Genomic DNA, 23,843 nt, shown 5'->3' on the forward strand with positions numbered 1-23,843 from the left:
TTTCACAAGGCAGCCTCAGGCAGGCACAGATTCAAACTCATACAACAAAGGAGGGCAGACACAGAAAGCATGAAGTGGAGAATTATAACCGGAAGTTGCTCTTGATTAAATGACTCCAAGGGGGAGTGGTTTTACTTTTTCCTTAATGTGACACTGATGCATTACTGGTGACGTAGTTAATCACTAATGAGTATAATCTCCACAAAAGACAGCAACCCCCCCCCCTTTTTTTTTGATTTTCGAGACAGGGTTTCTCCGTAGCTTTTTGGTTCCTGTCCTGGAACTAGCTTTTGTAGACCAGCCTGGCCTCGAACTCCCAGAGATCCACCTGCCTCTGTCTCCCGAGTGCTGGGATTAAAGGCTTGCGCCACCACCGCCTGGCTGCAAATCCCTTTTTACCTCGAAACACTAGACAGCAATTCAGCCCTACCCTTAGGGCCATTTTATTTTATTTTATTTTGTTGTTTTTGTTTTTGTTTTTCGAGACAGGGTTTCTCTGTGGCTTTTGAGCCCTTAGGGCCATTTTAAACAGCAAAATCACTAACTAACACCTGTACACCTAATAAAAGGTATTTGTAACAGGTTGCTCATACTTAACATGGGCTAAAAATGCACAGGATCCATACATCCATGAATAAACGAGAAAGCACAATTATTGGTTTTATAATAGAAATATATGTTACTGAGCAGGTGAAATTTGACAATAAAACCTGTCAGTAATGAAGATCAACTGTAATTCTAACGTTTAAAACTCGTCAACACGTGATGGCTCCCTGCCTGTATTCCCTGCTTTTGGTAGGCTGAGGAAGGAGGACAGTCAGAGGCTATCCTGAACTACACAGTGTGCGCAAGGCTATCCGCGGTTTCAGAGGGAGACCCCGTCTCAAACACACAAAAGGGTTGGTGGGATGGCTCATGGGTGTTGTTAGTCTGCCAAGCCTGGAAACCTGAGTTTGATAGCCAAAATCGACATGCTGGAGGGAGACCTGGGTCCTGAAAGTTGTTCTTGACCTCCGTTAGTACCCAACACACACACAAATACAAGAGGAAAAGAGAGAGCCGGTCAAGGGTTTTAGTTTTTATCTGTAATAAACCCAAACTCCTTCAGTGGCCCTGGTGACTTGGATCCAGCCTGCCTTCCAGAGTCCTCACCTTGCTGGCCAGTGTCTTTCAGTTCTTGACCATCTAAAGCTAGTTCCTTTGTCTCTTCACAACTCCCCCCACCTTCTCCATTCCTAATTTTCCTGCCCACAGGCAACACTATAATTCTGCTGGGACGCTCCGCAGTTTGCCTTCGCAGCGCTGGGCATTTTGTGGTTTATGTGTATGGACATCGTCTATCAGAATGGAAGCTGCGAGGGCAGGGATCGCTGGGGTGGTTCCCAGCTTCAAGCACAGCGCCTGGGCGGCCGAGGGCAAGGGTGGTGCCACTCCCTCTACCCGTGCAGGGCACGGCTGGCCCGGGGAGGGAGGGAGCGCAAGCACCGCCCGCACCGCCGCGCCCACCCTCTCCAGCCTTTCCCCAGCTCAGCGGCTGGGGTCCTCCCACGTGCTTATCTCATGCCTGCAACGCGCCTCCATTGACGTCACCCAAGCTCGTCACGTGTGACGCTCGGCTCCGCCTTTCGCCGCGAGGCCAGCGGCTTGGACCTTTCTCCAAAGCCTATCCGTTTCCTCTTAACGGGAATGGAGGCTGGTGTTCCTGCAGCTGCGCCGTGAGGGGCCCCAACGACGGTGAGTCGCCTCTGAGACTCCGGGGTGGCTTCCGGTGGGACCCCCCTCCCGCACGCGGAGGCGGGGGCTGGGCTCCGAAACCCTCGGCCCGTGTGACCCAGCCCTTCGCCGCGCGGGGGGTACCGGGAGCCGTAGGCCCCCTTCCTCAGGGAATGCTGCGGGTGCATTGAAGGACTACAAGTCCCAGGGTCCTCTAGGTGCGGGGGCAGTGTGCGCTCCGAGCCCGCTGATAGAGGGGCTCCTGGGAGCACTGGGCTGGACGCCCGCCGGCCTCTGTGTTCCTTCGGCCTCGGGTTTCTGGATTCCGAGGTAAACGGGGCTGGGGTAGTGTGGTGCAGTCCATTTCCCCAGAGACGCAGAATCAGGGCGGTCAGTTGATTTCGGTGTGGCTGCCGCCGCTGGGCTGCGAAGGACCGCTTTTCAGGGCCGCGAGGGACTGGGCCTGCAGACACGGTATTATCGGCCGGAGGAGGGCCAGTCAGTCCACTGGCGTGTTCCCTTATCACGCCTTTCTACATTTCTGTAAGGAAGGCTGTGTGTGCTGTTTCTCCTCGGAATATGGAGGGTAGAGGAAGGGGAGTCCTTCGGGGAGGGTCCCCTCGCCAAGCCACCTCAGAGACCCGCGGGTGACCTTGGCGGTCCCGGAGGAGCCTCTCTGGCTCTCCCTTCCCTGCCAGTTTCCAGGTCTGGACGCGGCTCTCCGGCAGAACGTTAGGAAGGCGGTAGGCTGGCGAATCCAGTACGTTGGAGGAGTGGGTCCCCTGGGGCCTCAACAGGTGTGAAAGAAGATGGCGTGAACAGCGTAGGATTCTCTGCATCAGAAAGACCTGGATCTGAATGAGTAGCTAAGGGGTGAGGCCCAGAAATCTGCATTTAGTCAGCTCTCCAGAAATTCTCATGCACGTTTGGGACCGAGAACCTGCGTCTCGGGAGTGAGGACCAAGGGTCTTGGGGGGCGGGGGGGGGGGCGTTGAGTAGCTCTTACGTCAGCTTTGTGGTGTACTCCAAACAGGGCATTGTTTGAGCAGTAGGCCTGCTCTCTCCTTTTCTTCTTCCGTTGGGGGCTGACCTGAGGTGGGTGGGTGCGCTTCTTGCCCTCTGCTCATAAGAAGAAACATATTTTCAGTCATTCGCTGTCTCGAAGACCTCCTCTACCCCAACGTTTAGTTAGGAAAATTTCAAAGCATACAGAAAATGTTGATTTTTTTTTTTACAGCTCATAACCCGTGGACTACCACTTAGAACGTGCAGTTCATATTGTCCTTTATTGTGTATCCATCCAGCAGTTTCGTATTTTCATATTTGCCAAAGTACACTGCAGATAACAGTATGTTTCCATTCCTAGTAGTTAAGCTGGCACGTTATTAACTAGTTTTAGAAATCTTTTTCAAGCTCGGCTATTTAGAAGTCAATCTGCCTCCCAGCCCTGAAGATCCAAAGAGTTTTGGAGGGTTTCTCGCAGGATGTGGTTTTAGAATCAGGAAAGGCCTTTACATAAACTTTTAGAGGACTTAAACACATTTGATTATGGTGCTAGAATCAGAAGAAACAGGGAATGTGGAAAAAATACTTGAGGGAACAAAACTGTTTTGAGAGAAAATGGAATGTGTCCCAGAGGCCTGGTTGTCCCAGCAGGTTATGCTGGCAATAATTAAAGTGAGCTGTCTGCCTTTTCAGCCCTTGGCCTTGTTCTCTTGGCTTGTTTTATGTGTTAGAAGCTTGCCCAGTTTGAACCTGCTGGTGTGGTGGGTGTTTTTGAAGCTCTAGAACAGATTCGAGGTACACAGCCATGATACTGATGGCTTATGGTCACAGCTTTGAGACCCACAGGTCTTTGCTCCACAGCTGTGAACACCAGACTGTTACACACCCTGTTCTTTTGTTAGGAAGAAGAAACAAGCTCTGTAAATTCTCTGCTTTCAGAAACACCACTCAAAAGGCAGAACTGTAAGGAGCACACAGTTTGGGAGATGTGGCAGTAAAAGTTTTGTCATTTATGTTAAAGTGTCCTATAAGTGAAAGATGTTCTAGTAAGAAGTCAAAATGAAGGAATTCTACAGAGGAGTTGGTCTTTACTGGGCTGAGGAGGAGAGTCTGGCTGGCAGTGTTGATGGGAGGTTTTTTGTCTTGTGAGAGAACTTAGAAGTAGATTGTACCAAACAGAAATGGACCCATTTTTTTGGAGTCCACAGAAGGCTCCATCTCCATACAGGATTCCCCTAAACACCATGTCTTGTAGGGTAAGCTTTATGATAGTGTCCCACTACTACCAGAGAGGAGAACAAGCCAGGCCTCAGCCCTTTCTTAGAGTTTCCTACCCTTCTAGAACCACCCACCCACACAGTTCTGAGCCTGCGACCCCCTGGGCCTACCTGGTGCCTCAGAACTCTGGTGATGATGACAGAGTCCTAGACTTGGAGATAGCAGACCACACTGAAGAGCCCTCTTGGTGACGCTGAAGTTTTGTGACAAGCTATTTCCCTCCCAGGAACCTCATGTGTTACATTTAGGCAGAGAACAGCCAGACGAGATGAAAACCGGTGTCTGATAAGTGCTGAAAAAGATTAGAATTCCTTCGTAAATAGACAAAAGAAAGACCACGGAGCTGCATAGCGTAAAGAAGCCTTAACGTAGAGTCTGATGGTACCCCTGAATTCTCAACTACCGTGAAGGCTGAGGTGGAAGAATTGATTGCTTGATCCCAGGACATGAACAGGGGGTGTTGGTTTACAAAAACATGGTTATTCTAACCTTGAAAGTAGCTGTCGTGCATTGTCTTTCTAGGAAATACTCCTCATCACCACGCTTCTGAGTGAGGGCTGAAAATCCCTGATTGTCTGGCCATCGGGTGAGCCAGCTTGTCAGTTCTTAACTACAAGGTGTCAGAGGAGTTCAGCTAAAACTCTGAATGTGCCTTATAAACCACATAGTCAGTAAATGTTAAATTAGTCTGAATTCAGATCCAGTTGCATGCTGTGTCTGGGGTTTCCTTCCAGAAGAAACACAAGTGGAAATAGGTAATAAGGTCAAGAGTTGTTTGAGTGGCGTTTGAGGAGAATTCTGACTTCTTACTCCTTGATGAGTAGTTATTATGCCTGAATGACGTTAAGTACAACAGCATCACAGTTGGGGGAATTGAATGAGATTTCAGTACAGTGTCTTTTGTTTATTTTATTTTATTTTTTTTTGGTTTTTCGAGACAGGGTTTCTCTGTGGTTTTGGAGCCTGTCCTGGAACTAGCTCTGTAGACCAGGCTGGTCTCGAACTCACAGAGATCCGCCTGCCTCTGCCTCCCAAGTGCTGGGATTAAAGGCGTGCGCCACCACCGCCCGGCTGTGTTTTCCTTTTTCGAAACAGGTTTCTCTTGTGTAGTCCTAGCTGTCCTGGAACTCGCTCTGTAGACCAGGCTGGCCTCAAACTTCACACCTGCCTCTGCCTCCTGAGTGCTGGAATTAAAGATGTGCACCACCATGCCCTGCCCTTTGCTGTTTTAACTCTGGCCATAAATAAAGGCCCTTTCAGGAAGCAGACTGTGACGTCCACCTCCACTGTGGCTGTGTTGTGGCTGGAGTGGAGGGCAGTGGGCATTTGGGTTAGGAGTAGCGTAGGATGGCCACTGCGGTGGATCCCAAATCTCATGGACTCATTTGTTCAGCAGGTGTATACAGTGGGTGGGGCTGGAGTAGGTTTGGAACATAGGACTGAACCTAGACCTTTTCTCTCTCATCTTGGTCATCAGATGAGATAGAGCGTTTTGGTTTTATGTTTGTTTTACCACAGAGTTAGAAGTACTGGTCAAGGTTAGAGGAAATGTTTTAAATTGTCAGGGCTGGAGAAATGGCTTTGCAGTTAAGAGCACTCGCTGCTCTCTGAGAGAACCTGGGTTCAGTTCCCAGCACCTATAGTAATTCCAGTTCCATGGGATCCTATACTCTTTTTTTTGTTTGTTTTTCAAGACAAGGTTTCTCTGTAGCTTTGGAACCTGTCTGGGAACTAGCTCTGTAGGCCAGGCTGGCCTCGAACTCATAGAGATCCACCTGCCTCTGCCTCCCGAGTGCTGGGATTAAAAGCGTGCACCACCACCGCCTGGTTCCTACAGGCACTCCTTGAATGCAGTGCACAGACATCTATGCAGGCAAAATCCCATACACATAAAATAAAAATTTTAAAAAGTTGGTAGCTGACAAGATGCTCATCAGGTAAAGGCATTTGACTTTAGAGTTTAATCCCCAGGACACACAAAACAGAAAGAAAACCAACTCTCTTAGGTTGGCCTCTGACTTCCACAGGCATACTGTGGCACAAGAGCCCACATATAAGTAAATTGTAATTTTGAAAAAAAAAATGTTTGGAGCCACTTTCAGCTATCTAGTTTGGTGACTGGGTGTGGCATACAGAAATAGGGCCGTCTGGATGGGGAGCTCCTGCCTAGGAATGTGAGCCAAGCTCTAACACTCCTGTTGTATGAGCTGTGGGACTGACTAGTGCGCTGGGCCTGGAGCTCCCTGTGTGCCATCCTGCAGGGTACCTGAGGACTGGGACAAGGGTACAGTGAATTGTCTGCATTGAGGAGTCAGAAGTCACTTAGAAAAGGAAACTAGAAGCTGGGCGGTGGTGGCGCACGCCTTTAATCCCAGCACCTTGGAGGCAGAGGCAGGCGGATCTCTGGGAGTTCGAGGCCAGCCTGGTCTACAAGAGCTAGTTCCGGGACAGGCACCAAAGCTACAGAGAAACCCTGTCTCGAAAAACCAAAAAAAAAAAAAAGAAAGAAAGAAACGGAAACTAGACCAATGTAGACTCACTGACTAAAACTGGCCTGTGTTAGACCTGAAGAAGACGACCTCACATGATCACTTCGCAGCTCAGATGTCCCAGGCGTTCTGTATCTGTAAGGCTTGGGCCTTAGTCTTTGACCCCTGGTTGTGGTCAAGCTAGGCTTCCACATATGCATGGCTTACCGGTTTGGCCTAGAGATGAGCCACACTGTGACCTGTTTCTCTGTGGCTTCAAACTGGCCAAAAGAACTGTACCTGGAACAGCCAGAGGTACCTCTAGCAGCCACCTGTTTGGTAATGGTGCGCCACACAGTGCAGAGGGAAACTGGGACAAACAAAGGACGCCCTACCGTATTTCCCAGATTATCCAGTGTCTAAAAGATCTTGGCCCAGCTGCTCTCCTGACTGCTTCTCTGCCCTCATTGCGGGAGCTCCCTAGGATCCCCTCTCTCCATTCTGCTCAGGGGGTCCTTGCCTCTCATCTTTGGCCTGGCTCTCCTTCCCACACTGCATGTAGTTGGCATTGCCTGTGCTGGAATGTTTCACGCTCAGTGACGTCTTTCCTATGTAAATTAGGCTCTGTAGCTCTCTAATTGTTCCTCTGTCACTGTACCGCTGTGTTTATATGTCTGTTGGTAGCTCCCTTTCCCAGTCTGTTAAAATAAATGTTTCCCACCTTGATTGCTAGGAAATTGTCTCACACATAGCGGGCACTCAGTATTTATTGGTTGAATAAAATCAAATACTACCTGAATTTCAATTGTGTTGTCTTCCTATGAGCTTTGAAGATTCAGGGTGGTGGTTGTTCACTCTTCCCTTCCCTCAAATAGCAGATGGAGAGTTGAATTCTCAGGTGCCAATCATTGATTAGTTCTAAAGTCAGCTGGTAAAGCAAAGACCTCATGCGGTCAAACTGCCCTTTAAAGTCCTTGAATGAATAGCCTGTGAGCTTTGAGAATGGTGGAGAGACTGCAGCCCAAGGAGACACTGCGTTTTGTTTCCCATTTTCTCTCCAGCCTTGCTTTTGTAGGAAGAACCAGGGGCTAGGCAGTGAGACTTGAGACTTCACCTTTTTGTTTTAGGTGCCAAGAAATCCATGTAAACGTTAGTGCAGAGGATGGAAGCGTAAGGCACCACCCACTTAAATGTTTGGTGTTCTGTTATTCTTTTATTTTTATTTTATGTGCATTGGTGTTTTGCCTGCATGTGTATCTTTGTGAGGGTGTTGGATCTTGGAGTTACAGACAGTTGTGAGTTGCCATGTGGGTGCTGGGAATTGAACCCAGGTCCTCTAGAAGAGCAGACACTGATATTAACCATCTCTTCAACCCCTATTGTTTGTTTTTGAGGCAGGGTCTTATACAGTTCAGGCTGTCCTCAAACATTCTCTATAGCTGAGGCTGGCCTTGAATTGCTGATCCACCTGCCTACACTTTCCAGATACTTAGATTATACACTTCTACCACCATTCTGGGCAATCAGTGTTCTTGGAACGTTTTCGAGAATATGACAAGGGGCTGAGAATGCTGTACCAGCTGTGTTGGCTCGGGGCAGCTGACTCTGCTCTAGCATATTTGTGCAGCCAGAATCGTCCATCACTCCTCAGCCCACTTCCCAATATATTGGCCTTTTCTTCCCTACTGTAGTCTCCAGTAGTTCTCTGCCCTTGGGCGCCTAGTAAGTGCTTGACACCTAAATGAATGTTAGCTGGAACTTCAGATTTAGTTATCTCTGATGCTTTTCTAGCCAGAAAGGTGAGATACCTGAGTCAGAAGGAAATCTGACAATGACAGCTCCAAACATGATACATGTTCTCATTTTCCCAAAGGGAAAATCTGGAGTTATCCCAAGCCACCTGACGTGAAGTATCCCAGGGCCTCATGTCAACTTCCAGTAATAGGCATTTATTTCAACCTCTATGTACTATGTCATATGATGAATGTAAAGTACTAGTTGCCTTCCACTCCTATAGCACTTAGATTCCCATTCTTCCTAGTTGTCTTTGCTGAGATCTGTGTATGGATCCAAAGGGCAAGCTATTGCTATTTTGTGACCCTGGACTAGGCATATTAATTCCTCCCAGCTTCACAGTGTGGCCTGGCTGACCTGGAAAAATGGCCTGGAACTCACAGAGTTTAATCCCTAGTGCTGCTTCTTTTGTTTTTTGTTTTTTTGTTTTTTTTTTTTTGAGACAGGATTTCTCTGTAGCTCTGCCTCCCAAGTGCTGTGATTAAAGGTGTGTGCCGCTGCCTCCTAGCTCAAAAATAAAAATCTTAAAAACAAAAAAACTTCACCTGTTGGGTATGACTGTCATGACTAACTACATGGTTTAACTGCATATCCGTGTCTTATGTGTTTTCCTAGGTCAGAATAGCAATCTTAATCTGACTGAGACATCTGGGTAAAACAGCCCAGAGACTGTCCATTTGTGTCAGTTCAGTGAGGCAGATGTCAGGATTTTTTCCCTAGAGTTCCGTTTTGATGATGGTCTTTTTGGCTTGTGGTGTTTCTAAACTTAGCTTTCAGTCACCATAGCCTGCCTGCCTTGGAGCAGGTGCCGACAACTTGTTTATCTCTGGTTGGGCCTGAAGCTGTAGCTCTTTTTCCGTCCTTGCTCTTCATTTCCTCTGTGTGTACTTCTGCATGTTCCGTATCAACAGCAGAGTAGGCAGCAATGAGCTCCCAGGCACTGCAGCAGCTCAGAGAACAGTGCAAGGGCCTGGGCTCTGCTCTCAGCTCAAAACCAGCCATTGCCTGCCTCAGGCAGGCCTGTGACCTCACCATTCTCTAGTGTATCATGTGTCCCTTAGGGAGTTGCTTGCCTGCCCTCCTCCATCAAGTGACTTGCTGACTCTCTATGTAAGACCTAGCCAACTTGACAGTTTGCCCAAAGCCCTGGATGGGAGTCACTTTATCCAACCTAGGAAGACCCAGTAAAAGATGCTTGTGATATCTGAGAGGGAGCGTTTTCAGAAGCCCGTTTCCCCTGCACACCATGGAGAACTCTGTCATAGTCTGAGGCACCTTTCTGGACTAATTATAACAGATTTAACAGATATTTTTTTTTTCTTTTTCGAGACAGGGTTTCTCTGTGGCTTTGGAGCCTGTCCTGGAACTAGCTCTTGTAGACCAGGCTGGTCTCGAACTCACAGAGATCCGCCTGCCTCTGCCTCCCAAGTGCTGGGATTAAAGGCGTGCGCCACCACCGCCCGGCAGATTTAACAGTTTTTGAGTTTTTTGGTTTCTTCTTATTATTATTTGTTCTTTTGTTTTTGAGATAAGGTTTGTTTTTCCCTTTTTTAACTTCAGCACAGTGGCTGTACCTCAGTTGTTATTACAGCCAGCAATTGTGACTCTGCAGTTACTGGCCTGCTTCTTTGGTAGCTGCCTGGCTGTTCAAGCCTCAGACTGGCGGGAATTCTGTTCTCACAGGCACTGGCCCTGTTGCTGCTGCTAAAGGTAGCTTTAACTATCATTCTAAGTATAAATAAAGCTTGAGATTCAAAGGCTGTCGTGAAAACCTGAAAGCTCAGAGAGGCTGAGTAGCAAATATCTAGCCCCTATCTTTGCTGGTGTCTCCTAAAGACCTGTGCTTCCACACTGCCAAACCCAAACAGCTGCGCCACTCCAGATCCTTCCCTGCTACTTCTCTGTCTCTCCCAAATGCCTCTGATGCTCTGTTATTACCTTCTGTCAACTAACTGCTAACTCAGCCTCCTGACCCAAGCTTAATTTTATCTAACGAACACAAATGCAAACTGTGGGTTCACAGTGTGACTGAACATCTCCCAACAATCCCTGGCTGTCCTGGAATTCACTGTGTAGATCAGGCTGGTTTAAATTCATAGAAATCTGCCTGCCTCTGCCTCCTGAGTGCTGGGATCTAAAGCGTGCGATGCCCACACCACCCAGCAACTGCACTGATCTTAACTGCTTGTACTCAGTTCTTTTCTTTTTGTTTTTTGTTGTTGTTGTTTTGGTTTTTCGAGATAGGGTTTCTTTGAAGCTTTGGAAAAGCCTGTCCTAGAACTAGCTCTTGTAGATCAGGCTGGCCTTGAACTCAAAGAAATTCGCCTGCCTCTGCCTCCCGAGTGCTGGGATTAAAGACATGAGCCACCACTGCCCGGCTTTTGTACTCAGTTCTTAGCTCATACAATTTTTCCATATTGGTTAAAAGTAGATAGGTGTCATTTTCAGATGTGAATGCAGTTACTCTGTAGCTGGGTCAGGTGGAGTTAGCCATCCTTTTGTCTGAACATCAAGACAGTACATGCAGATACCTTAAAATGGAATGAATCAAAAAGAATGTATAGGAAGAACAACTTTGCTCCAGGAAAGTGGGATTAGCTTGCTCTGTTGGGGAGTTGGCTAAGAACAGTGATGAGAAACATGAGGATGGTAGTGCACAGTTATTATGACTTCTAAGTTGGGAGCCACTAGTCCTTTCTTTATATTGCTCTGCTTCTCTTTTTTACTAGTCTGTATTTATTTATTATTTTTACTTCCTCATGTTGGGCTTGCGTCCTCACTTCATAGATACAAGCCAAAGTTGGTCAGGGCCAGCAGTGGAGGCATTGCCCCCCCTAACTTGCCTCCACTGTGGAAGATGGATGACCACAGGCAGAATTTCATAGTCTACCCAGTGCTAATTGAGTAACCAAGGACAACAGTCTCTCAGGTTGGTCATGGAAGCATGCTGGCAGCCTTCCTAGTACAGTCTTAGAAAGGTTCAGCCTTTACCAGGTTCTGAAACTGGATTTCCTGAAGGATCCCCCCTTCCCCTCCATCTCTTTCTTTGAGACAGTCTTTTGTTTGTTCTTTTGTTTTTTGAAACATGGTTTCTCTGTGTAACAATCCTGACTGGCTTTGGACTCAGTAGTGCTGGGTTTGAAGGTGTCTGGCTTTCTCTTTGTCACTTGCCTAGCCATAGTGTCTCTGATGAGCTGCAGGAGTCCTAGCTTGGTTCCGCACTAGTAAATGCCTAACTCAGCTGCAGATTTCTGCAGAGCTGGTCGGGAGAAAATGGTCAGGACCTGAGTGAGACACTAGTGAACTGTCCTTTGGACAGACCCTCGGGGGAGCATCTGTGTCAGTATGGTATGCGCCCCCTCAGGACTCACTGTACAATAGCAGTAGCCTCTCCAGTCAGGTGGCTGTGCTGAAGGGAGTGATGGCCTCATTCCAGGGCTACTAGTTGTCTGTATTGTTTTTCTTTCCCTTTTTTGTATGTAGTGTTTGAGATTGAACCCAGGACCTTGCTCATGTTAGACAAGTGTTCTACATTGAACTACATCCCCTTTCCCTGATTTCTTGAGACAGGGTTTCTCTTTGTAGCCCTGGAACTCACTTTGTAGACCAGCCTGGCCTCAAACTCAGAGATCCTCCTATCTCTGCTTCTCAAATGCTGGGATTAAAGGCGTGTACCACCGTACCCTGCCCCGGTTTTTGTTTTGTTGTTATTCTGGCGCCCTTTTTTTCCCCCCAGAGAGGATCTCTATGTAGAGGCCCATGATTGATAGCCTCTGTTGCTAAAATTCCTTTCCATCGGGAGATATAAATAATGTCTACCGCACCTCTTATGGTCCCAACAATAAACCAAGGTGAGATTCTACCTCAGTTTATTCTGGGTACCCACTGAATATATTAGGCTTATTTACAGAGCTATACATAGTGACCTTAGAGCAGCCATACTGAGAGGTTTGATCCAGCATAGAGGATGACTCTTCCATGGCTATGTGCAGTCAGGAGTCAGGATGGGGTCTGTTTTTAAGCCATGAAAGCATTTGTCCCAACTTGCTAGCCTAACAGACTATATTATGTGATGTGGAGAAAACCATTCAGTTGGAAACTTATTGGAAATGTTTACATGGTTCATCACCTGGAAAGAAGTTATATGCTTTTAGGTCCAAGTAACATTTATTTATTTATTTGTAATGCTAGGGTTTTTCCCCCATAATTGGAAAAGTTTTTTTTCTAATAATTGGAAATTGGCTTACCAATAATTGACTAAAGCAGGTTTATTTCTGTTAGTGGAAGAGTTAGAGGTGGTTGGGGTCTGCATGGCTTTCCTTAATACTGGCTTCCGTTGTTCCATTGCTATGTCCTGTGGCCCAGCCAGCAGGAAGGAGAAAAGGGTCCTGGATTAGACGAACTGATTTCTCTCAGTGCCTTCTCATGGCCCGGGCACTAAGGCCAGCCATGGTCAGAGCTTAGTCAAATGGTCATGGGAACTGTAGTTAGGGCTGGAGTGTCTTAGTTAATCCACTGATTTCATAACAGAAGGAGAACACAGGAAGGATGGCTTTGGGTGCAGCTAGCTGTTTGACCACCTACTTCATGAGGCTGTCATTCTTCACAATCTGTCACTATTGAATGTTACATAATCATAGTCTTGGTTTTACTAGGGATGGAGGATGTTTCTTTGCATAGTAGTTCAATTAAAAGCATCTTCTGATATAAATACTACCTGTTACTTCCATGAAGTCTATTTTGGCCCAGCATTGAGAGTTTTGTTCTCCCTCACAAAAACAAGTCAGACATTAAGGAATTTGTCTAGGGCATCAACCATTATCATGATGCCAGAGTGCCAGAAAGACCTGTGCTCTTAGTGTGTCATTGATGGTCAGGAGAGTAAGGCGGCTCTGCTTCCATTGCTATTTGGATTGTCTTCTTATGTTTTCTTTTTGTTTGTTTGTTTGTTGTTTTTGAGACAGGATCTCACTATGTCACTCTTGCTGTCCTGAATTTTTTTTTTTTTTTTTTTTTTTTTTTTTTTGGTTTTTCGAGACAGGGTTTCTCTGTGGTTTTGGAGCCTGTCCTGGAACTAGCTCTTGTAGACCAGGCTGGTCTCGAACTCACAGAGATCCGCCTGCCTCTGCCTCCCAAGTGCTGGGATTAAAGGCGTGCGCCACCACCGCCCGGCAATTTTTTTCTTTTTAGTACAAGAATTTGAACCCAGGGTCTCATGGTTACAAAGTGTTCTACCATTGAGCTATGTATATCTCACCCTGCTCGTGCCTTCCAAGTGCAAGGTTGGGTGGTGCTGAGGATCTCAGAAGCCTGAGCCTGAGCAGGTCTGGAACTGTTTCTCATTTGCTCTGCCTGGATCTGAGGGTCACAGCTTAGAAGCAGTCACCAACTGGGTCTTCCCACTCCAACAACACAGTCACCTGGTCACTGTCTCCTCCTCTTCTTTGCCTGCTGGACTTTGCTTTGCTGGACTCTGTCTCCTCTCTAAGCCTTCCTCCTGGGCTTTAACCCCAGAACACAGAATCTTCTGGGTTTTTTTTTTTTGGTGGGGGGGGTTGTTTTTAATGGGACCATTGAGAGGTTGTTGGAATGAGTGTTTGTGCAACTGTGATACTAGCCCAGGTGGCTGGTTGTTCCACGAGGAAGCACCAGCCATCTGGATCTCACCCCACATGGCCACCACACCGGCTTAGGCTAAAACCTATCCTTGGGATGTGGGAAAACAGGTTTAGGACAGCTAAGTTGTCCTAACCTAGTTGACCCATCACACTGCATGGCCTTCTAGCCAGCAGATACCTCTCATTCAGGAAATGGGAGACCATGTGAGGCAGAATACCCTGCCACTGGCCAGATGCCCAAGACCCTCTCCAAAAGGCAGAGGGGCCGTCCGAGGCCAGCTGGCGTCTTAGTCCAGAGCAGTCACAGGAGACGACCTCCAGCAGTGGTAGTCAGCTGACCCCGGGAGTACAGCTCAAGCAGCTGCACCCTGCTTCCATGCCACTGCATCTGAGGTAGAATGCTTTCCCAGGGGTGTTACTGACTTGGGGAGCTCCAGGCAAGTCCCTACTTTTCTTAAGATACAGTCCAACAGGAGAGCAATCTAGAGGATGTCTCAGAGGCTGTGACCTCGGCTGTTTGGGGTCGAATGCCACAGGGCTGAGGTGCTCAGACTAGGTCTTGCCAGAATGTCTCTGAATGAGGTTTGTTGCAGGTGATTAGGGAGCAAATGAGTCCCGGATAGAGGCATTAGTCCCTGTTGAGTAATAAAGTAAGTTTCTTTTTGTTCAGTGTTCTTGTGGGCTAACCCTGTCCTCTAGCAGAGGACATTGTGTGACCCTTCTAGTAACCTTCTTCCATTCTGAGAAGAAGGTAAATGAGTAAACCAAGGCTCTGATGTGGCAGCCAGAAATGGAGAGCTGGATTTAGTAAGGTTGATGCAGAGCCCGTGTCCCAACTGCTTGCTTAATTTAAAAAGACTGCATAGCAGCAGGTGCCTCCCTGGAGTGCAGTCCACATTGAACAACAACAAGCTGTTTTCCCTGGAGATACCTAAGACTCTAGGTCTCTTTGACAGTGGAAAATTGACCCTGCCTTTAGGCATTTAGTGTTTATTACATTCAGTCTAGTGATGTCTCTCCACTACAGTGGTGTCTTCTGCAGCCTAGGGGAGGGTTTCCCAAGGTCCCCGGCTGGAGGTCAGACTACCATATTAGTAGAGCAAAGACTTTTTTATTTTTAAAAATATGTTTTTTGTTTGTTTGTTTGTGGAAACAGGGTTTTTCTGTGCAGCCCTGGCTGTCCTGAATGAAACTCAGTCTGTATACCAGGCTGACCTTGAACTCACAAAGATTCATTTGTCTCTTCCTCCTAAGTGTTGAGATTAAAGGCATGTGTCACCACTGGTTAAAGATAGGATTTTATTAGCCAAAAGTTAATGGTTACCACTGGCTGGTTAAAGATGGGTTTTTATTAGTCAAAAGTTAATGATTAGCCAGAGAGATGGCTCTGTGGGTAAAAATGCTTAACATGCAAACCTGACAGCTTGAATTCTACCCCCAGAACCCACATCAAGGTGGATTAAGACAACTAACTCCAGAGAGTTGTCCTCGGATCTCCACACCCATGCCATTAATAGCAACAAGAATTTACTGCGGGCCAGGTGGTGATTCAAGCATTCAACAGATGATACTGTCTTGAAAATGAACAAAGTAATTCCCTACTACAGGAAACAACTTTGGTTTCTATATGTTGCTAGTAACTTTTTTGTATTTATTTTGTATGTTAGGGTGTGTGTGTGCACCACAGCATTTGTATGGCGGTGAGTAGCTTCATGGCTTCCCAGGATCACACTCAGGATCCCAGAATGCATAGCAGACACCTTTACCTATGAGCCATCTTCATGGCCCACTAGTTTGGATTTTTTTTTTTTTTAAGATTTACATATGTGTATGAGTGTTGAGCCTCTGTGTGTGAGAGACAGACAGAGACATACATGTGCCTGGTGCCTGTGGAGGTCAGGGAGCATTCAGAGAGCAGTGGGTTCCCCAGAACTGGGTGGTTGTGAGCTGCCACTGTAAGAGCAACAAGTGCTTTTAATTGCTGAGCCATCTCTTCAGCCCCTGGTTTAGGGTTTTTGAGGCATTTCTCAATCTGTAACTCAGTTTGACTTCAAGCTTACAGCAATCTTCCTGTCTCAACCTCCCAAATGCTGAGTGCCATCATTTCCAGCTAAATTTGTAATGATTTGTTGCCACTGTTAAAATTTGATCTATTGGTGAGTATTGATTGGAATTTTGAAAACTTAAAATTCTGTGAGCTTGATAGTTTCATGACATTGAATCTTTTTGGTGTTGGGGATTGAATCTGGGACCTTACATGCTCAAGGAAATTGCTCTCCCACTGAGCTACATCCTTAGCCTCTTTTTAATTTTTGAGACAGGGTTTCTCTGTAGCTTTGGAGTCTGTCCTGGAACTAGCTCTGTAGACCAGGCTGGCTTCAAACTCATAGAAATCCATCTGCCTCTGCCTCCCAAGTGCTGGGATTAAAGGCATGTGGCACCACTACCTGGCTGAACTACATTTTTAATTCTTCTTTTTTTTTTTTTTTTTTTGGTTTTTCGAGACAGGGTTTCTCTGTGGTATTGGAGCCTGTCCTGGAACAAGCTCTTGTAGACCAGGCTGGTCTCGAACTCACAGAGATCCGCCTGCCTCTGCCTCCCAAGTGCTGGGATTAAAGGCGTGCGCCACCACCACCCGGCAATTCTTCATTTAAGTATTTAAGAGATATTTCTAATATAGTAGATAAGTCTATTTGAAGTTCCCAATAATTGGGTGTAAAGAAGTCCACAGGGGGGTAAAAGTCCACAGAACAAAACATTTGGAGAACATTGGTATGTAGACCTAGAAGAAGTCATGTCAGAAAGTCCCTCTAAGCCTTGTCCTCTCTGTCACCTTTGCCTCATCCCCTCAGGACTTGTCTTCAGTCCTGTGAGAACTTGTACACATTCCCCTTTCCTCTCCCCTGGCCTTTGCTGCATTGGGACTTGGTAGTATGCCTGCTGCCTGGTACTCTGGGGAACAGAAAAGACCATGGGAGCACGCTGGCTACCGTCAGTTGCAGTATGTAGGACAGTTTCACCAGAGAATTAAATTTACTTAACTAAGACCCTACAGCTGCAGCTATGGCCAAGACATATGCATCCTGCTGTCAGTCCCCTCCAAGGGGTCCTGTATCAAAGGCAGGCTGCCAGGCTTTGCCTTGGCCTTAGATCAGTTGCACTGTATAATGAATAGTTGAGAGCTAAGTAGAATACCAGGGCCAATTATCAGGGCCCTGTGGCCTTGTGCTTGGAACTCCCTCCAGGAATCTAGTGACCCAAAGAGCAACTGTACTTAGATACCAGGAGGAATCCAGTCCCCATTTCTCCCTTTCCGTCCCGTGTCTTAGTGTACTTCCTGTTGTTGTGATAAAACAGCATTACCAAAAGCAACTTGGAGAGGGAGGGGTTTTAGCTTTCAGCTCCCAGGTTACATACAATCTATCACACCAAGGGAAACCAGGATAGGAGTTCAAGGAGAAACCTAAAGAAAACACTACCTGCTGGCTTGCTGCTGCCATACTCATAGCTACTTTCCTTAGATGGTCCAGTACTTAAGGTTAGTACTGCCCACAATGAACTGGACACTCAATTAGCAATCAAAAAAATGCCCCAGCCGGGCGGTGGTGGCACATGTCTTTAATCCCAGCATTTGGGAGGCAGAGGCAGGTGGATCTCTGGGAGTTCGAGGCCAGCCTGGTCTAGAAGAGCTAGTTCCAGGATAGGAACCAAAAAGCTACGGAGAAACCCTGTCTCGAAAATCAAAAAAAAAAAGAAAAAAGCCCCACAGACATACCCATACCCATATAGGTCAGTCTTACAGAGGCAATTTTTATTTATTTATTTATTTATTAGAGATTTCTGCTTCCCCGCCACTGCCTCCCATTTTCCTCCCGCTCCCCCAATCAAGTCCCCCCAAGTCCCCCTCCCTCATCAGCCTGAAGAGCAGTCAGGGTTCCCTGCCCTGTGAGAAGTCCAAGGACCATCCACCTCCATCCAGGTCTAGTAAGGTGAGCATCCAAACTGCCTAGGCTCCCACAAAGCCAGTACGTGCAGTAGGATCAAAACCCATTGCCATTGTTCTTGACTTCTCAGCAGTCCTCATTGTCCGCTATGTTCAGCGAGTCCGGTTTTATCCCATGCTTTTTCAGACCCAGTCCAGCTGGCCTTGGTGAGTTCCCGATAGATCATCCCCATTGTCTCAGTATGTGGGTGCACCCCTCGCGGTCCTGAGTTCCTTGCTCGTGCTCTCTCTCCTTCTGCTCCTGATTTGGACAGAGGCAATTTTTTAATTGAGGTTCTTGCTTCCCATGTGTGCCAGGTTGACAAAATTAGCATACCACGCAATACTGTCTCCCAGGGGCCTGTTTTAGAATCATATTCTTTCAAAGTACAGCCATGTGCTACATAACAATGTTCTGATGAAGGTTGGATTGCATATACAAGCATCTCATAAGATTAAGTGCTGTCATAGCTGTTTTAGTTTCTATAATCTGTAACGTTTGTACTACCTGAAATTGCCTAACAATTTATTTGTAAGAGTAATTTCCCAGGGTCGGGCGGTGGTGGCACATGCCTTTATTCTCAGCACTCAGTAGGCAGAGGCAGCCTGGTCTACAGAGCGAGTTCCGGGACAGGCTCCAAAGCTACTGAGAAACCCTGTCTCCAAAAACAAAAACTAATAATAATTTCCCATTATTAATTATGTTTGGTACTTTTGATGTCTTAATAGCTGTACAACTATCACTGTGATGTAACTACAGAACACTTTCAACCCCTCAGCAGGTCCCCTCCCCCATGGGATGTACTAGAGATTAGGTTCTGTATGGGCCTGGGGCAGGCGTTTTCTCATACAGGAAGGTGGAGAGACTTTTTGACATGCCAAGGTTGACTTGAGGCCAGGTTTATCTGATTCCAGATCTCCTTCCTGTCCATTCTGTTTGCCTGCTACAAGCGAACCCTTTCTTTTCTGAATGGGAGAGGAAATAGAGTTGTGGTGCTCTGCTGACCCCATGCTACAAGACTGTCGATGTTTATCCTTCGAGCTGAGTCACATTCCATGTGGCCTGGGATGGGGGTCGGAAGTAAAGCAGTTTGCTTTATTTCATGACTCTTGAGTTAGTGTCTCCTCAGTTTTGGTAGGCATCTCAGAATGGCAGTTCCATCCTTGCTTCCGTAAAAAAATCCCATCTGGAAGTTCTTCAGAGAAGCAAGATCTCAGTCTGGTGGGTGAGTGTGGCCAAGAAAAGGAGAGTTTGCAGCTCCCTGGTTAGCTTCATGCAGGGTGAGGGGAACCCATCAGGTTTCCAGTCCATGATTGCTACTTTGAACAAGCAGCCCCCAGAGCAACTGAATGAAATGTGCATCGCATTTCAGACTCAAACATAATCTCTAGGTTGGGACTGTGAAATGTGAGGGTGGCTTTTCAGAAGAGTGAGTGGCTCTATATAACCTGTAAGTGGATGGAAGCTTCAGCCACTGGTCTGTGGAAAGGTGGGATGCAGGCAAAGTTTGCCTAAGTAACTTCCTGCAGAAGGAATGGGGGGGGGGCTGGTTTAGGCTGTACTGGTCATGAGTGGAGTTTCTCAAACTTGTCATATTAAAATTGAACCCAAAGCTTGAATCTCATTTCTCTGCCCCTGTCACTGATTTGTTAAATTTAGGAAGCAAGGTGTCCTGGTGCATGCCTATAATCGTAGCATTTGGGAGGCTAAGGCAGGGGATGGAGCGTTAGAGGCCAAACTGGACTATTTCAAAGGGGAAAATGTGAAGTTGGAGAGTAGGGACAAAGTGAGTCACGAACCCCAGGATCTCTCACCCTTGGCAAACTTGGCACCTGTCTATGTGCCTGGATTTACTGTAAGGGCATCTGCTTCTCCACCAGTGCCTTGCAGCAAGTACTCAGGACATTTGATGAACTAAAAGTGTTTTGTTTTTTTTTTGTTTTTTTTGTTTTTTGGCTGACTCTTAACTTTTCATACCTCCCAAGCAAAACAGAAGGGGACAAGTCAGTGCCAGACAGCAACCCACAGCTGACTCCTTTTGCATTCCTTCAAGCATGGGCATTGGGTCTGTAGGGATTGAGGCACCCAGAGGATGTAGCAGTTTTGCCACTTGGGGAAATAAAGGGGTGGGAGTGAAGGGGTTATGCTGTGATAACTCACCTGGAAGCCTGCGGTTAAAGGTGTTATTTCTTTCTCTGAAATAGCCTCCTGGATCCACGTTTCAGCCGGTAGCTGAATACTCTCACCTGCTTTCATTCTCACCTCAGGTAAGAATCCAGATCTCTTTCCAAACCTTGCTACAGCAGCCTGCGGTAGAAGTCTGCCCCTCTGTGGCCCAGTCAAGAGTTGGAAGAATGGGTGCCAAGTTTCCCTGGGTAGAGGTAGGGGTTAGGTTCCCAGAGAGGATTTCTGAGCCTTGTCCTCCTCAGAGGTCTATTCCCCCCACCTCCCCAGCTTCCAAAGAGTTATGGGTGACCATGGAGCACTGTATAGGATGGTAGCTCTGGTGGGTTGTCCCTGGCAGACATAGAGTGTCCCAAGTGTCAGAGGGAGCCCAGTCATCACTGATGCTCCGAAGGTACTAGACCTAGCCACCAGCCCTGATCCTCCACACACTTAGATACCTGAGCTTGAACCAGAGACTCTCTGAAAGGAGCCAGAGAAAACACTTAGGTGCTTGGGCTTGGTGGACATCTGAAGATGGTCACAACCTAGTGTGTTGGCCCTGCGTAGAAACAAGGATCTCGGTTTGTTTTCCCTTCAGGTCCAGGAGCATCAGCAGCAGAGATGTCTAATGAGCCCCCCCCTCCTTATCCTGGAGGCCCTACAGCCCCACTACTAGAGGAAAAAAGTGGAGCCCCACCTACCCCAGGTAAGGATAGCAAATTGCTCTGGGTAAGCGTTCCTAGATGGGATTGCTGTGTCAGTACCTCATATCATTGGCTCTTGAAGGTCTTTCCTGATCTCAGCCTTTTGGGGTCTCTGTTGTAACTCCCTCTCCATTCTAAGTGTGATTGAGGCTTTTCACAGTGAACTAACCCTGCTTCAGGGTCACCCTGTGCCCAGTCTGTGCAGAGAGACCAGCTTAGCCACCTTCTTTCTGCCTGTTCAGGCCGCACCTCCCCAGCGGTGATGCAGCCGCCACCAGGCATGCCACTACCCTCTGCTGACATTGCTCCTCCACCTTATGAACCACCTGGTCATCCAATGCCTCAGCCTGGCTTTGTGCCCCCTCACATGAATGCAGATGGCACCTACATGCCTGCAGGTGAGTTGGGAAGAGACCTGAAGGAAACAGGCAGCTTCCACCCTGAATTGACTGTGGCAAGGCATCAATCATGCCATATGAAATGAAAATGGTGACAGAGGAGGAGCTTGTCACTCACTGAGGGAAGGTTACAGTGGTTCATGTTGAGGACTGTGGTGTGGTGAGGCTTTTCCCTGTCAGGGACATAAGCCCCGTTAGAGGCCTGGGCCTTTCTCACCAGTAGCTCTCAGGCCCAAAGTTTGTGGTTCCTATAGTTTCTGGGGTTGGGTGATCTTTGATATATCACATTGACATGCAAAAGCTTTGTATGCAGGAGAGGTATGCTTCCCTCTTGTTGCTGACACCCTCATCCTTGCAGGCATGGAAACACAGTCTTGGCATGCCAGAGCAAGAAAGTTAAGTAGATCTGGGATATGTTCCCAGCTATCTGCCACATCTGTCTTGGTCTTAGTATGAAGAGATCAAAAGACCTGGGCCATTGTAAGAGGCTATGTGGGCCGTGCCCTAAGTGCTGGGGATCCTAGGTTTTGTGTTCTCAGCCAGCCAGTGATCTCTCTGTGTGTTGTTTCAGGTTTCTACCCTCCTCCAGGCCCTCACCCACCTATGGGCTATTACCCACCAGGACCCTACCCACCAGGGCCCTATCCTGGCCCTGGGGGCCACACAGCCACAGTCTTGGTCCCATCAGGGGCAGCCACCACGGTGACAGTGCTACAGGGAGAGGTCTTTGAAGGTGCACCTGTGCAGACAGTGTGCCCCCACTGCCAGCAGGCAATCACCACCAAGATCTCCTACGAGATTGGTCTGATGAACTTTGTGCTGGGTTTCTTCTGCTGCTTCATGGGGTAGGTGTGGGGTGCTGACAAGTGGTGGTGCTGCTGGGGCTCTGTAAGCTGCCTGACCATTTCTTCAGGCCTCAGCCTATCTGTCTGTCTTCAATTCAGGTGTGACCTGGGCTGCTGCTTGATCCCCTGTCTCATCAATGACTTCAAGGATGTGACGCACACGTGTCCCAGCTGCAAAGCCTACATCTACACATACAAGCGCTTGTGCTAACGGAGCTAGACTTGGACTCCCCCACCTATTACTCTGGCCCCGTGTGCTTTGCTCCCCATGCTCAGTGGTCACCATCCCTCAGCCCCCACTTAGGGTTGGAAGTTTTGCCACTGTACCCTGGAAATCCTGTCCTCACCTTGTCCTTCCCTGAGCATCCGACTCTTCTAGCAAAAACTGCGTTGGATTTAAGGCCAAGGGCCAGTGGGTGGCATGGGGGTAGCACAGATCTTGTGTGTTGCTTGGGCATTTGCAATCCAGAAGATAAGCTGGAGGGTCTCTTACTGGGGTCCTCATTCCTCCTTTCTGTATAAGGTCCACGCTTGGTCCTTACTCTTCCAGGGACCAAAAGCACCCAAAGCATCAACAGGTCCCAGACTAGGGCCTACAGTGAGGGTTATGCCTGGAACCATAGTTGTTTCTGACCTGAAATGAGGTCAGGGCATCATCTAGAGTTAAGTGGACCCAAGCAATACAGGGTCTTAAGGCCTGGGCTTATATGGAGTATGTTGTCTGGGGTGCCAAAGCTGGAATAAGAAAGAAGTAATGACTGCCAACTCTGGGCCTCAGAACTCTCAGGTATGGAAACCCAGGACTTCTACCCACTGTCCAGGAGGTACCTAGGAGCTGCCTGGCATAAAGCGAAGAGGACACTGGGCTAGTTAAAGCCCTGGTAGCCAAGAACACTTGCCCCTGTTCTTACTTAGCTTCCTTTGAGTCAGTCAGTGTGCAGAGATCAGAGATGGTCTTTCTGGCCACACCTCTGTGAACCCCTATATTTTCTGGGGCCAGAAAGAATGACTGCCCATGAGCCTGTCTTGTCTACTTTTGTGTCTGTGCTGTGTGTGAATACTTCTGCCTGGTGGCTTGCTGACAGATGGCCGATCAGAAGAGCCTCCTTATAGGTTCATTGGTCTCTGGAGTAAGTGCCAGTCTTTTTTGCCATAGATGGGACAACTGTGGCACTGAGCTGGGGACCAGGAAGAAGTCACAAGTGGTGGGGGTGTCCTAGGACATGAGTCTTGCCCAGGATGTAAACCCAAACTTGTCTATTTCCTAAATGGTCTGTGAAGATGCTCACGTGGGCGCTGTGCCCTGCTGCTGCCCCTCTCCTGGTCTCACTACCACTGCATGGCCTCCTATCACTGTGAACTGTGGCCTGGTTCCAGTTTGTAGTTTCATTAAACTGGCCCTTTCACTCTCCTGCCCTGGGCCTCTGCTGTCTTGCCTGGCTTCCTTCTTTTCTGAGGGTCAGGGTGGGACTACAAGTAGTCTTACTAGCAGGCAAGAGATTGAGCCTGGAAAAAACAGGTTTAAAAACCCAATTACGCCAAACCAGAATTATATATAGACTTGTCCTGGGGGAACCCAGCTGTTCTGAGCCAAGGAGGCTTTGGTTTCAGCATTGGTTTCCACTACTTACATAATTAGGTGTCCAGGCTGCAGAGCCTGAGAACTGGAGCCTTGTCCTAGCTTAGTGACCTCCTAACCTGAAGGTGTTGCTCTTTGGTCCTTAAACAAGACAGCACTGTTGGACTGAGACCTTGTATTCTGAAGATAAACACTCAAGTCTGGCACTCAGGCACTCACTCAACCAGGTTGGCCTTGGTAAAACCAACCATCTGAACTGTGAAGGTGGTGGACTCATGTTTCAAGAGTTTCC

The 23,843-nt window shown here is 47.7% G+C and overlaps 1 protein-coding gene across 3 annotated transcripts; it reads left to right on the forward strand.

Annotated features, from left to right (window-relative positions):
- The first annotated feature begins 1,602 nt into the window (after positions 1-1,602).
- Positions 1,603-23,406, forward strand: Cdip1 (cell death inducing p53 target 1). Of its 3 annotated transcripts, none has more exons than XM_057774224.1 (6): positions 1,603-1,734; positions 20,064-20,126; positions 20,624-20,731; positions 20,972-21,127; positions 21,699-21,972; positions 22,072-23,406. In XM_057774224.1, the coding sequence occupies exons 3-6, from the start codon at positions 20,647-20,649 to the stop codon at positions 22,181-22,183; spliced, it is 627 nt and encodes a 208-aa protein (XP_057630207.1). In that variant the 5' UTR covers positions 1,603-1,734; positions 20,064-20,126; positions 20,624-20,646; the 3' UTR covers positions 22,184-23,406. The 3 variants fall into 3 exon arrangements, with proteins under 3 accessions (XP_057630207.1, XP_057630206.1, XP_057630208.1); XM_057774223.1 differs by lacking the exon at positions 1,603-1,734 and adding an exon at positions 1,890-2,043; XM_057774225.1 differs by lacking the exon at positions 1,603-1,734 and adding an exon at positions 2,431-2,586.
- Positions 23,407-23,843: the final 437 nt, after the last annotated feature.

This window comes from Chionomys nivalis, chromosome 7 (assembly GCF_950005125.1).
Source record: "Chionomys nivalis chromosome 7, mChiNiv1.1, whole genome shotgun sequence".
NCBI classification, from domain to species: domain Eukaryota; kingdom Metazoa; phylum Chordata; class Mammalia; order Rodentia; family Cricetidae; genus Chionomys; species Chionomys nivalis.